Consider the following 14070-nt stretch of genomic DNA (forward strand, 5'->3'; position numbering starts at 1 on the left):
GGTGAGATGGTATCTCATTGTGGTTTTAATTTGCATTTCTCTAATGGCTAGTGATCGCGAGCATTTCCTCATGTGTCTGTTGGCCATTTGGATGTCTTCTTTGGTGAAGTGTCTGTTCATTTCCTTTGCCCATTTTTTAGTAGGATTATTTGTCTTTTTGTCGTAGAGGTGTTGGATTTTCTTGTAGATTATGGAGATTAGACCTTTGTCTTAGTCAGATCTTTTGCCTGTTTTTTAACTGGAGTTCCAAAGTGGAGAACCTCTGCCCTGTCCGGATTGAGGTACTTTCTGCTTCATTCTTTCCAGGCCTAAACTACCACGCTCATTCTTCCCCCTCAGCTGAGAACCTTGAGCTTCATGTCATTAGTTCTCTAGTGCTGTATTTCTAACTAACTGTTGGGTGCTAAACTGTGGAAAATAAGCTATATTGCAAAAGGTAACTTCCTTTCAGATATTGGGTTTGATTAAGATATGGTATTAAAATTTATTTTCACCTGTAAGGAGTATAAGCCATTAAGGACCATACTTTATATGACTGATTTCCTTCTCATCATACCAGGGTAGTACTCAAAACATGATTGTGTGACCTTTGTAAGTTATTTTTAGCCTCTTTTCCAAATTGTGTTTGTTTTTCAAATTGATCACATTATAGCTCTGCTATTGACATTGTCCCTGTGTTTTGTCAAAACATGTAAGAAACAACTCATTTTGGCTTGTTTGGTGAACAGTAATTATTTTGCTTCTTTTAGGACACCATGTAAAATTGAACCTAGTATAAACCACGTTCTAAGCACCAGGAAACCTAGAAAGGAAGAAGGAGACCCCTTACAGAGGGTTCAGAGCCATCAGCAAGAGTCTGAGGGGAAGAGGGAGAAGATGATGTACTGTAAGGAGAAGATTTACGCAGGAGTGGGAGAGTTCTCTTTTGAAGAAATCCGGGCTGAAGTTTTTCGGAAGAAATTAAAAGAGCAAAGGGAAGGTGTGTGATCTGTTTCAAGTTTGTGAAAATAAGTTAACTAAGTTATAGGAAGGTTGAAGTGATAATTAAGTCTGAAGAAAACTGCCCTATTGTTTGTACCTTTACGTGATGTTTCTGTGGTTGTACTGTTTCTGTCTGTACTTAAACTGAACTCCCCTTGCAGCTTTCCACAAAACCCTTGGGGAGAAAACCAAGTCTGTGTTCAGAAGTGAAGGTGGAAAAGAAGCTACGAACAGCAGGAGCGATATTCTCAATGCAGTAGGCAGACAGCTGGGTCCCTGACGTGCATATATGCGTGTGCCATGCCTCCCCACTAAGTACCATAGGAACAATATTCTCCAGTGCAGTAGGCAGACAGCTGGGTCCCTGATGTGCATATATGCGGGTGCCATGCCTCCCCACTAAGTACTATAGGAACAATATTCTCCAATGCAACAGGCAGACAGGTGGATCCCTGACATGTATATATGTGCGTGCCATGCCTCCCCACTAAGTACCATAGGAACAATATTCTCCAGCGCAGTAGGCAGACAGCTGGGTCCCTGACGTGCATATATGCGGGTGCCATGCCTCCCCACTAAGTACCATAGGAACAATATTCTCCAGCGCAGTAGGCAGACAGTTGGGTCCCTGATGTGCATATATGCGGGTGCCATGCCTTCCCACTAATTACTTCCCCTAATGTTGCCTGGAACATTTCACTTTGCCTTCGACATTCTGCCTGTAATTTCACCAAGTGCTTATTTAGGTTAACTACCAAATAAATAAATGAGAAGCAGTTTGTACTCTGAAGTCTGGAATACTTGGGGGCAAGAGGTAGGACAGAATGTGCTGAAAAGTAGGGAGGTGGGGCATTTGAGGGTTCGGGCATTAGAAGGTGATGGAGGGTAAGGAGAACGTAGAAACTGGGATAGGAGAGAGTCCAGAAATAAATTTCATCCGTTTAGACATTTTAACTAGGATCTATACCTGGAAAAAAAGGAAAGAAATATTTCTTTTTACATGAATATCCAGAATAACTTACTATTGTAGCTCAACTCTCTTAACAGAATGAGGCATTTGTGGGGCTAGCTGGGAAAACTTAATCATCACTTACAGTTTATTTCTGAGAAGTCCTTTCTGAGCTCCAGGTGACAGGTTAGAAGCAAACTTCTGTAAAGCAGGGTTGTCTTTGAAGTACTTTGCTACTTCCCTAATGTTGCCTGAAACCTTTCACTTTGCCTTTGATACTCTGCCTGAAATTTCTCCAAGTGCCTATTTAGGTTAACTACCAAATAAAGAAATGGGAAGCAGTTCGAATTCTGGAGTCTGGAATACTTGGGGGCAAACCATTTCCCACCCCCCTTCAAAAACTTCTTTCAGATTCATCCTCTGATTTTTTTCTACATCCTGAACCTCTTTAGTGTGCTCACCTCAGACTCTACAGTCACTCCCCATCATTCACGAACTGACTGAGCGCCTGGTTCAGTCTTCCTTTCCACTCCTGCCCCATCCAGTGCCGTGACTTCTCCGTCCTTGACCACCACACCTCTCGTGATCTCTTCCTCAGCCCTGTCCATCACCCCCTTCCATGGTCTTACTGTTGACCTTATCAGCCGAGACCTGTACCACTGCAGAAATCTCAGTTTCAAAGGTCCTAGTCTTTGGCAGCCCTGGTGGTGTGGTGGTTAAGTGCTACCGTCACTCACCAAAGATCGGCAGCTCAGATCTACCAGGCGCTCCTTGGAAACTCTATAGGGCAGCTCTACTCTGTCCTGTAGGGTGGCTATGAGTCGCAGCCGACTCGACAGCAATGGATATTCTTTGATCACCATCTTTCCTTCTAGCTCACATACGTTAGGACTCTACTCGTTGAGATCCCTAATCCATCCCTACCACTTCTTTTTTTACTATTCACATGTCATAACTTTCTTCCTTCCCAGCTTAGAGTCCATGATTGTCATTATAATCATTCCCCTGTAAGTACCCTTAATCCCTTGATCTCTTTGTCTCTGTGTTGTATTCACCTGAAAAAACCTCAACCCTAGTTAAATCCAACTATCTGCTTATTCTGTACTTGCATCCAAACAGTATAAATATGGCTGGAGAAAAATGCAGCTGTGTGGACTGGTCTCACTTTAAATTCATGACCACAAATCTCAAATGGGCATTTACAGTGCCTAGCAGTCTTACTAGAGTTCCCTGGTAGGTTAATTTCTTCTCTGTGCTCATCAACTAATTTAATTTTCTCTCATCTTTTCAAATCCTCTACCCCCTCCCACCCCTCCTCAGCTGATGACCTTGCTTCCTATTTCACTGAGAAAACGGAGGCAATCAAATGGTAACTCTTTTCTTATCACCCCAAATTTATCGTTTGCACCTGCACCCATACCCTCTCTGACTTTCTGTTAAAATTGTGCTGTCAAAGGCAGCTGTCCATCTGGGTTTTAGAGCCCATCGCCTCTCAGGATTTGACTCAGAGCTGTCTTCCCCCTCCAGCATTTTCTCTTCTCTGCTCAACCATTCTTACTATCATACACCTATTCTCTCATGTCACCCATTCTTTTTTTTTTTTTTGATGCTTTAAGTGAAAGTTTACAGTTCAAGACAGTTTCTCATACACAAATTTATACATACATTGCTGTGTGACCCTGGTTGCTCTCCCTATACCGTGACAGCACACTCCTCCTTTCCACCCTGGATTTCCCGTGTCCATTCAACCAGCTGCTGTTCCTTTTTGCCTTCTCATCTTGCCTCTGGACAGGAGCTGCCCATTTATTCTCATGTATCTATTTGAACTAAGAAGCACACTCTTCACGAGTATCATTTTATGTCCCATAGTCCAGTCTATGTCTGAAGAGTTGGCTTTGGGAATGGTTTCAGTTCTGGGCTAACGGAGAGTCTGGGGGCCATGTCTTCCAGGGTCCCTCCAGTCTCAGTCAGACCATTAAGTCTGGTCTTTTTACTAGAATTTGAGTTCTGCAGCCCACTTTTCTCCTGCTCCGTCCGGGACTCTCTGTGGTGTTCCCTGTCAGGGCGGTCGTTGGTGGTAACTGGGCACCATCTAGTTCTTCTGGTCTCAGGCTGATGAAGTCTCTGGTTTATGTGGCCCTTTCTGTCTCTTGATAATATCGCCTGTTCTTTAAAAAAAAAAAGAAAAAAAAACTTCCATTATCCTCATATTCTTCTCCAGCTATTATCCCATTTCTCTACTTCCTTCACAGCAAAATTTCTTGAGGGTTGTAGTAGTTCTATCTTCTTCACTGACCATTATTCCCTCAAGCATCCGTTCTACCCAGTGAAACATCTCTTGTCATGGTTACCAGAAACTTCCATTTTGCCAAATCCAGTGGCCATTTCTCAGTCTTGATCTTGGCCTCTCTGCAGCGTTTTACAGAGTGCGTATCTCCTTATGGGATGTTTCTCTCGGTTTCTTCCTTGATGTGTTTTCCCTCTCAATTTTATTTACTGCTTATCTTCTCATCCAGGACCTCTTCCTGGAGTCCACGACTTCAACTAAAGTTCAATTACCTTCTCTTTTTATAACTATCTCTAGATGATCCTATTGGATTAAGACTGTCTACAAGCCATGGACTCTCAGATTTATACCCCATCCCTGACATTTCACCGGAGCTCCAGCTTCACGTTTAGTTGCCCGCATTTGGTTGTCCCAATAGACGTTTCAAACGCAACATAGCCAAAACAGAGTTATGGATTTCTGCCACACGCCACACTCCAGCACACACATGAACTTTACTTCTCAGGTTTCCCCGTTTCGATAAAAAGCATCACCATGCTCCTAGTTGTTCAAGCCAAAAAAATCTCGAAGTCCTCTTTGATCCCTCTTTCTTTACCATTCCCCAACATTTAGTGAATAAGCCTGTCAACTCTACCACTAAAATGTACCCCAAATCTTTCATTATTACCATTTCCACTATTAATCCAAGCCACAGTCTTATCGCTGGTGCAGTGGTTAAGAGCTTGCCTGCTAACCAAAAGGTTGGCGGTTGGAATCCACCAAACGCTTCTTGGAAACCTTATGGAGCAGTCCTTCTGTGTCCTGTAGGGTCACTACGAGCCAGAGTCGACTCGATGGTAACTGGTGCGTGTGTGTGTGACTGTAGTTAGACTTTCTGCCCTCGTTCTTGCCCTACTGCAATGTGTTTTCCTTGTAGCAACCAAAATGACCTTTTTAAAAGTAAATCAGATCATGTTACTCCTTTACGTAAAAGTTTTCAATGATTTTTCAGTATCTTAGAATTTAGTACCATAAACTTCAGAGCCTCACGTGACTTGGCCCCTGCCTCCTTCTCCAACCTAGTCTCTCACTACACTCCCTTTTACTGTGCTGCAGCCAAGCGGCTGCCTTTTGAATCCTTGAACGCAGTGATCTCGTTCCAGCATTAGGGCTTGTGTGTTAGCTCGTTCCCTTGGCCTGGAATCTGCCCAGAACTTTATGTGACTGATCCCTTGTCATTGTCGTTACAGATTTAACATCATGTCATCTGAGTGCTCTTCCCTGATTTCCAGGTCTTACATGGCTCTGACTTCCATTCCCTACCCAATCACACACTCTCACGTCACCTATTTTATTTTCTTCTTAACACTGATTTTCTTATTGATGGGTGTATGTATGTGTGTTTGTGTGTGTGTGTCTGTTTGTCTCCCCTAAACAGAATGCTAGCGTCACAAGACCGAGGACTTTGTGTTATTCACCACTGAAACCTAAGTACCCAGAGTTGTGCCTGGTGCATTATAGGTACTCTGTTTTTTTATTGAGTGAATAAATAAAAGAATAGAGGCCTAGGCCTTGAGTTGAGGTCTTTGCCCCACTTCTGTCATTGTTATCTGTAATATTAACGTATGTCGAGGACATGAGCCCCGAAGACAGGTTTTGATGGAATAAATTTCTATGAGGAGTAATGCCTCAGCCAACTTGACTGTTTCTAGCGGAGCTACTGACCAATGCAAAGAAGAGAGCAGAAATGCAGAAACAGATTGAAGAGATGGAGAAAAAGCTAAAAGAAATCCAAACTACTCAGCAAGAAAGAGTGGGTGATCAGGTAATTTTTCTGTTTTTAATCCACCAAACTATTACTTGTTGAAACAAATTTAAACGGTATGAAAGTATAGAAAGTTTAAGTCCTCCAAACCCGCATGCAGAGTTTCTGGTGGTTTCTTAGCTGTTGGTAGCAGCAAAGTTGAGCGGAAAGTAATTTAACAGGAATGCAATTTATGGCCTATGACGTAAGTGATACAGTTTATCGACTTCTTAGTTATACTCAAAACCGTTATGTTGTTACTTATGATTTTAGCTTTTTATTGTAGTTATTTTCCATTAAAATGGGGTTAATTAAAGAAATTCCGTGTATGATTGGCACTGCTTAGTTGAGCACAACATTACAAATTAAAGTAGAAACAAATTATTGGGAAGAACTTTTGTGATACAGACATTTTTATATGGTTAGTGGATAATTAGGGGAAGACTGTGGTGAAGCTAATGTTGGAACTAGAGTTTGGAAGCAGATAGCATTTTGTGGATGGGAGAGACACATTGATTTTGTTTATTTAATGCAAATAGCAAGAAGAGAGGTTGCCTGCAAAGGAGACAGCTGAACCTAGAATTGCTTCTGAGTCTCAGGAAACACCAGGAATGGTTCTATCCAGTTCTCTTTGTCCAGTGAACTCTTGTGCCAGGTAGGAACACGTTGGTGGAAGGGACAGTGCTTACAGAAGGGCATTTCGAACCTACCTTTGACTCTCGAGTGACTTGAAGTCTTGACTTTTATATAATATTGGGACATGATTTTGTATAAGTCTCTGTCACAACAGAAGCTCTGCTGATGAGGGAGGACAGGGCACTGACTTATCCATTAAAAAGAATATATGTTTCTTATAGAAACAATCAAATATAAATAATTTTTAAAAATAAAATGACTCATTTCTTTTGCCAAGAGATGACTACTCTTAACTCTGGTGTATCTCTCCTTTTGTTTTATTTTCGTTTAGTTTTTATAAAAATGGCAGCTTACATTCTATAACCTACTTACACTGTTAATGTAACTTAACATCTGTTATCAGATATACTTCTGCAATATTTTTAATGACTAAAGGCTCCATCTTAAACTAGAATGACTTCTTTCACCTTGAGTGAAGAGGGTTATAGTTAATGAAAAAGCCTCTTGGACTTTCAAGAATTGAAGAGTTGTTGCTGTGGGTACTGAGCACATATTTTAAAACAAGTTTCTTCACAGGGAGCCTTCACTTGCAGAAAACATTTGTCAGGAACAGCCTCGCTCTAAAGGTGAGTTGTATTTGGCAGTTTCATGAAGAACTTGCTGATAAAGTGGGAAATGCATGCTGTGTAACAAATGAGAAACACTTTTTTAAATTACGGTAAAAGGAGTTAAAAGAAGGCAGAGAGACTTAAGATATAGTACCTTTAAATCATGGAATTAAGTATAATCATATGATCTGAGATAGGTTAGACATCATTGCAAAAGTATTTCCATAAGATTCCTCAGTGCTTTGAAATATTCAGTTTAACGACCAAATGATCTTCCACTTCAGTTACTGTACACCGAGCTAAGCATGTAGTAGTATCCTGCGGCTAAGACTGTGGGGAAAGTGTTTTTTAAGTTTAAAACTAAAGCTATTTTATATTCAGCTTGGTTGTCTTTTCTGATCAGAAGCATGTTAAAAGTGATTAAAACACGAATATCCACCTTTAAGCAGTTTGGGGATGGTGCTGTAAGCTTCTAATCAATTTATAGGAAATGAAAATCATGGAGGAACATGTTAAACAACACAAGAAGGGGTCGCTGGCAAAATGCAGCATTATGGAGCAAACAACCCAGTTTCTTTAAAAAAAAAAAAAAAAAAGGTGGAAGAGAAACCTATAGAATAAAAAAAGCTTTAAGAAATATTTCATCCAATCACAGTATATGTGTCTTACTCTGTATCCCCAATGCAAACAAACTTAAAAAAATATTTTTTATGAGAATTGGTAAAATGTGAAACTTCTTACTGGATATTTGATATTAAGAAATTTTATAGGTATGATCATATTTTGAGATTATGCTTTTTTAAAACAAGCCTCTCTTAGAAATATGTACTGAAATATTTACAGATAAAATGGCATGATGTCTTGGGTTTGAGTCACAGTAATCCGGCTTGGGTTGGGTTTGGGGAGCAGTGGTAGTAGAGTGGTGGGGGATACAGATGGAACAAGATCTATGTATAGATAACTTAAATTATTAAACACTCTCTACTGTTGTATGTTTGAAATTTTTCATTATTTAAAAAAATACCAAATTGCCTTTCTGCTTTGAAACAGAAAGGCCTACAACACGAAGTATCAATTAATGTATCTAGTTGTCTTAAAGAATAAGCATTTACTCTTAACGGTATGAACCTAGTGTCTTTTCCTACAGGTCCCAGTATACCATTCTCCATATTTGATGAGTGTCTTCCTTCAGAAAAAAAGAATATCAGGTTTATTTTACTTTATTTTTTTAATCTAGAAGGTTTTCTATCATTATAAATGAGGATGTATGAGGGGGTTACTGTGACCTCTGTCAACAGGAACAGTGCACTAAATGGAATATGTCTTTTTCCAGTCCTCCTACAGATCCACCTGGGGCTTTAGCCCAACGAAGACCCCTTACAATTCTCAAAACGTCAGAAAGCATCACCTCAAATGAGGATGTGTCTCCAGATGTTTGTGTAAGAGCAGTTATCCCTAAGTTAATACAAATGGGCTAGTAGATTGTCTCCTTCAATTCTCACAGAAGTTTAGGGTTAGAATTTAAATCACTGGCTTGAAATAAGCACATGAAAAGATGCTCAACATCATTAGTCACAGGGAAATACAAATGAAAACTACAATGACATACTACTTCAAACTCACTAAAAATCAGTTGCCACCGAGTCGATTCCAACCTCGCGACCCTGGTGGCACAGTGGATAAGAGCTCAGCTGCTAACCAAAAGGTCAGCAGTTCAGATCCACCAGGCACTTCTTGGAAACCCTATGGGGCAGTTCTACTCTGTCCTGCAGGGTCGCTATGAGTATGAGTCAAACTCACTAGGATGGCTATAATTAAAAATATGGACAATAACAAGTGTTGGCGAGGATGTGGAGAAATTGAAACCCCCTTACATTGCCAGTGGGGATATAAAACGTCACAGCTGCTTTGGAAAATAGTGTGGCCGTTCCTCCAAAAGTTAAACATGGAGTTTACATGTGATGCAGCAGCTCCGGTTCTAGGTATACACCCAAGAACACTGAAAACACGTTTACACAAAAACTTACGCGTGGATGTTTGTAGCGGCCTTGTTCATCACAGCTGAAAGGTAATAGCAACCCAAACGTCCATCAGCTGAGGAATGAATATACAAAATTAGTCTATCTTACAATGGAATATTATTCCACCATAAAAAGGGAAGAAGTACTGATACATGCTACAAAACGGATGAACCTTGAGAACAAACGCCGAGTGAAATAACCTGACATGAAAGACCACATATTGTACGATTCCATTGACATAAAATGTCCAGAACAGGCAAGTCTGCAGACAGAAAGTGGATTAGGGATTGCCAGGGGAGAAGGGGAGGGGGGTGGGGAGTGACTGCTAATGACACGGAGTTTCTTGGGTTCATGAAAACATTCTGCTAACCAACAGGTCGACAGTTCCAATCCACCAGCCATTTCTTGGAAACCCTATGGGGCCGTTCTACTCTGTCCTATAGGCTTGCTGTGAGTCGGAATCGACTCGACGGCAATGGGTTTGGTTTTGGTTTTGTTTGTTTTTTTTTTGATGGTTGCACAGCCTTGTAAATATACTGAACAAGCCACTGAACTATACATTTTTAAAGGGAGAATTTTATGAGATGTGATTTATATCTCAATTTTTAAAAAGTAGGGGAAAAATCACTGGCTTAGGAGCCTTTACCACTTTCTTTTTTTAACATAGCAAAGGGTCTTTGTTAATGCCTGTTGTGGTGATGGAAAAGTTATGAGAATCAACTGTTTTTCTTTAATAATATTTTATTTTAACCACTATGGACTAGTGACATGATAGTATTTAGGGTAAAAATCCTGCATTCCAATTTCTCCAGATCCTTGCCAAACATGGTTGACTTTTTAAAGCCATGTACGTGTATTTTAAAGATAAAGGCTTGTTTTACGTGCATAGTGAAAGTATTAGATTGGGTATTTCAGGTGACTTTTTTTTCCTACTTTATATTTTTTATATCTTGATCATGAATTACCTTTGAAAAATAAAATTAAATATATGGCATAGAGGAGAAAGACATAAAATCTGAGAGGATAGCAGATTCTCAGAATGTGTTCTGGGGCAAAGCCAGAAGGAAAAACAGTATCCATTGTCCAGTATTTTCCCCTTATCTGGCAGATCCTCACAGGGTAGTTTTTAATGAAATGTGAAATGTAGTTTACTGTTTTCATGATAGATAGCTTTTTCCTCAAATGTTATAATGTGCCTTCAGACGTTGTCTTCCCTAGAGAGTCTGATATGCTCCTTCTGCACCCTCGGTTGAAAATCACTGATCGAATGTATGTCTCCCCAAGTGAAAAAGATAGGCTGTTCCTATGCTCATGGAAATATTTCAGCTAAACTTTACATGTTCTTTAATTCAGGATGAATTTACAGGAATGGAGCCCTTGAGTGAGGATGCCATTATCACTGGTTTCAGGAATGTGACTATTTGTCCCAACCCAGAGGACACTTGTGACTTCGCTAGAGCAGCTCATTTTGTATCTACTCCTTTTCATGAGATAATATCCTTGAAGAATCTCCCTTCCGGTCCTGAGAGACTGTTGCAGGAAGAGGATCTAGATGTAAAAACCTCTGATGACCAGCAGACTGTCTGTGGTGCTGTCTACAATCAAACTCTCAGCGTCAAGAAGCTGAGGTGATTGGGGAGTACAGGATGCACAGACCAGATCGTTTGAGTGTTCCCTTATCCTGTGTGTGTTTGCAGTTAGAGTCATCAGTCACCAGGCTCTGACCATCTGCCAGGCATTGCGTTAAGTGCTTACAGGACAGTAGGGCTTCCCCAGATAAAGTGTCAATGGGATTTAGTGATTGATTTGGACATGAGAGTTAGAAGAAGGAAATTTTTTTTTATTTTTTTTATTGTACTTCAGGTGAAGGCTTACAGAATAAATAGTTTCTCATGAAACAGTAGTACACATGTTGTTTTATGACATTGGTTAACAACCCCACAACATATTAACCCTCTAAATTCTCAACCCTTTTTTTTTTTTTTTGGGAAAATACATATAGCCAAAGATACACCGTTTCAAAAATTTCTATATACACAGTTCAGTGACATTGACTACGCTCTTCCAATTGTGCTGTTATTCTCACTTAAGATGAAGGCTTACAGAACAAAATTGTTTCTCATTTAACAGTTACTACAAATGTTGCCCTATGACAATGGTTAACAATCTCTCAACACATCAACAATATCCTTACTCAATCTTGTGTTCCCTATCACCAGCTTCCATGTTCCCTTCTGCCTTCTGGCCCTTGTCACTGGACTCTTGTACCTCGTTAGTCTCATTTGGTTTTACGGGGCTGTCCACTCCCAGGCTGAACAGTGAACCTCGGTGGTAACTTCACACTGAGCTAAAAGGGTGTCTGGGGGCCATACTCTCGAGGTTTCTCCAGTTTCCTTTAGGCCAGTAAATCTGGTCTTTTTTTTTGTGAATTAGAATTATGCTCTACATCCTTCTCCAGCTTTGTCCAGAACCCTCTGTTGTGATCCCGGTCAGAGCAGTCAGTGGTGGTAGCCGGGCACCATCTAGCTGTACTGGACTCAGTCCGGTGGACGCCTTGGTAGCTGTGGACAATTAGTCCTTTGGACTAATCTTTTCCTTGTATCCTGTTCTTAGAAGAAGGAAATTTTGACGGTTATGAGACCAAGAGGTCCGGGGGATTATGGCACCTTTGAGGAAACTCGACATAGTGTCCATGACTGGGAGGGAGGATGTGTTTATTTTTTCTTTAATATTGAGTGTAAAATAATAGTAGACCAGCTTGATACTGATTTCACATAGGCAGCTAGAGGTGTAATACACAAAAACAAGTACCTTTTGTTAACCAAAAACAAAACAAACCTGTTGCCGTCAAGTCGATTCTGACTCATAGCAACCCTATAGGACAGAGTAGAACTGCCCATGGGGTTTCCAAGGAGCACCTGGTGGATTTGAACTGCTGACCTTTTGGTTAGCAGCTGTAGCTCTTACCCACTGCGCCACCAGGGCAGAGAGGTGCGAATGAGAAGTGAAGATGAATTATGAACAGGTACGAGGGAGTGGCATAGAGAGCCAGGAGCCCAGCCTTGTGATGTATCCATAGTCAAAGGTCAACTAATTTACACAAACTAATTCCAGTTTTAGAAATATTCTTTAATTTGCCAATTTGTGATTTTAAAACTGCATTTCCAAACTTTTGCCCTGACCAACTTCATATCATATTTGTTAGCCTGTGTTCATGTTGAGGAATTTGTATTCCCTTTTCCTTTCTCAACCTCTTCCTACTAAAGAGTAAAGAGTCCAGAAAAGGGAGAACAAGAGGAAAGTTAATATCTTAGTCAACGTTTCTTAATAGTCAAGAATAGGTGCAGAACAGGCATTTCCTGTAGATTCAGTAAATAAAGCATAAATCCAGAACTATAATCCTGGGCATTGCTTGTCTTCCAGGATAGATGAAATTACCTGGGTTCTGATTATGAACCTATTTCCATTTGGGGAAAGTAATAGACTTTAATGACACTGTTAGGGAGTCCCTGCGTGATGCAGAGAGTTCAGTGCTTGACTCCTCGCCAGAGGTGCCTTGGAAGACAGGCCTGGTGATCTGCTTCTGAGAAGTGACAGCCTTGAAAACCCTACGGAGCAGTTCTGCTCTGCACACATGGGGTCACCATGAGCCAGAATCAACTCAACAGCAACTAACAACAACAAATGAAATTACTGGCTTTCAAAATTGTAACAAATATCAGTTGGTATATATTACCCTGGGGAGCCCTGGTGGCACAGTGGTGAAAGCTCTCAGCTACTAAGCAGAAGGTCAGTGGTTTGAAACCACCATCGGCTCCACAGGAGAAGGATGTAGCAGCCTGCTTCTGGAAAGATTTACAGCCTTGGAAACCCTTTGGGGCAGTTCTATTCTGTCCTATAGGGTTGCTTTGAGTCAGACTCAACTCAGTGGCAGTGGGTTTATATTATCCCTACAAGGATGGACTCATTTATGCTTCTTTCAGCCCAATTATTGAAGACAGTCACGAAGCCACACACTCGTCCGGGTTCTCTGGATCTTCTGCCTCAGTTACAAGCACCTCCTCCTCCATCAAATGTCTTCAAATTCCTGAGAAGCTGGAGCTTACTAACGAGACTGCAGGTAGGACAGTACATCCCACTTGAGAGCAAACACGTGCATCCATGCCTGTGAACACTTACTTATCTTGGCAAACTGAGCTATATGTTTTTTTCTCTATAGACATTGCCATATATTGTGAAATTTCTAGAATAAATTAGTACTACTGAACGTAGTATCGTAAAGACCTGAGTGTTGTTAGACTAGCATTATTAATTGTGTAATCTTGTTTTCTCCCCCTCTATTGTAATATCCAAGGAGACTTGGTGGCGCATTGGTTAAGTGCTTGGCTGCTAACTGATAGGTCAGCAGTTTGAATTCAGCAGCCTCTCCGTGGGAGAAAGATGTAGCAGTCTGCTTCCATAGAAACTTACAGCCTTGGAAACGCTGTGGGACAGTTCTACTCTGTCCTGTGGGATCTCTGTGAGTCAGAATTGACTTGACAGCAATGGATTTTTTTGTTTTTTGTTTATTTTTAAATTATAATATCTGGAGCCCTGGTGGCACAATGGTTAAGCATTTAGCTGCTAACCAAAGGTTGGCAGTTTCAACCCACCAGCCACCCTGCTGGAGAAAAAATCTGGTAATCCATCTGCTGCTCTAAAGACAACAGCCTAGGAAACGCTGTGGGGCAGTTCTGCTCTGTCCTGTAGGGTTCTGTCCTACAGGGTTCTGTCCTGTAGGGTTCTGTCCTGTAGGGTTCTGTCCT

General features: G+C 40.9%; 1 protein-coding gene across 1 annotated transcript in view; it reads left to right on the top strand.

Moving 5' to 3' along the window:
- The window catches only part of BUB1B (BUB1 mitotic checkpoint serine/threonine kinase B), a 60565-nt gene that overhangs the window by 32125 nt on the left and 14370 nt on the right, over nt 1–14070 (top strand). Inside the window, exons 9-16 of the mRNA XM_004380623.3 lie at nt 750–979; nt 5909–6021; nt 6540–6655; nt 7213–7262; nt 8392–8452; nt 8578–8683; nt 10619–10893; nt 13249–13385. Of these exons, the coding sequence (XP_004380680.1) occupies nt 750–979; nt 5909–6021; nt 6540–6655; nt 7213–7262; nt 8392–8452; nt 8578–8683; nt 10619–10893; nt 13249–13385 (1088 nt within the window). The remainder of the gene's footprint in view (nt 1–749; nt 980–5908; nt 6022–6539; nt 6656–7212; nt 7263–8391; nt 8453–8577; nt 8684–10618; nt 10894–13248; nt 13386–14070) is intronic.

Source organism: Trichechus manatus, unplaced genomic scaffold (genome assembly GCF_000243295.1).
Source record: "Trichechus manatus latirostris isolate Lorelei unplaced genomic scaffold, TriManLat1.0 scaffold00076, whole genome shotgun sequence".
Taxonomy (NCBI): Eukaryota; Metazoa; Chordata; class Mammalia; order Sirenia; family Trichechidae; genus Trichechus; species Trichechus manatus.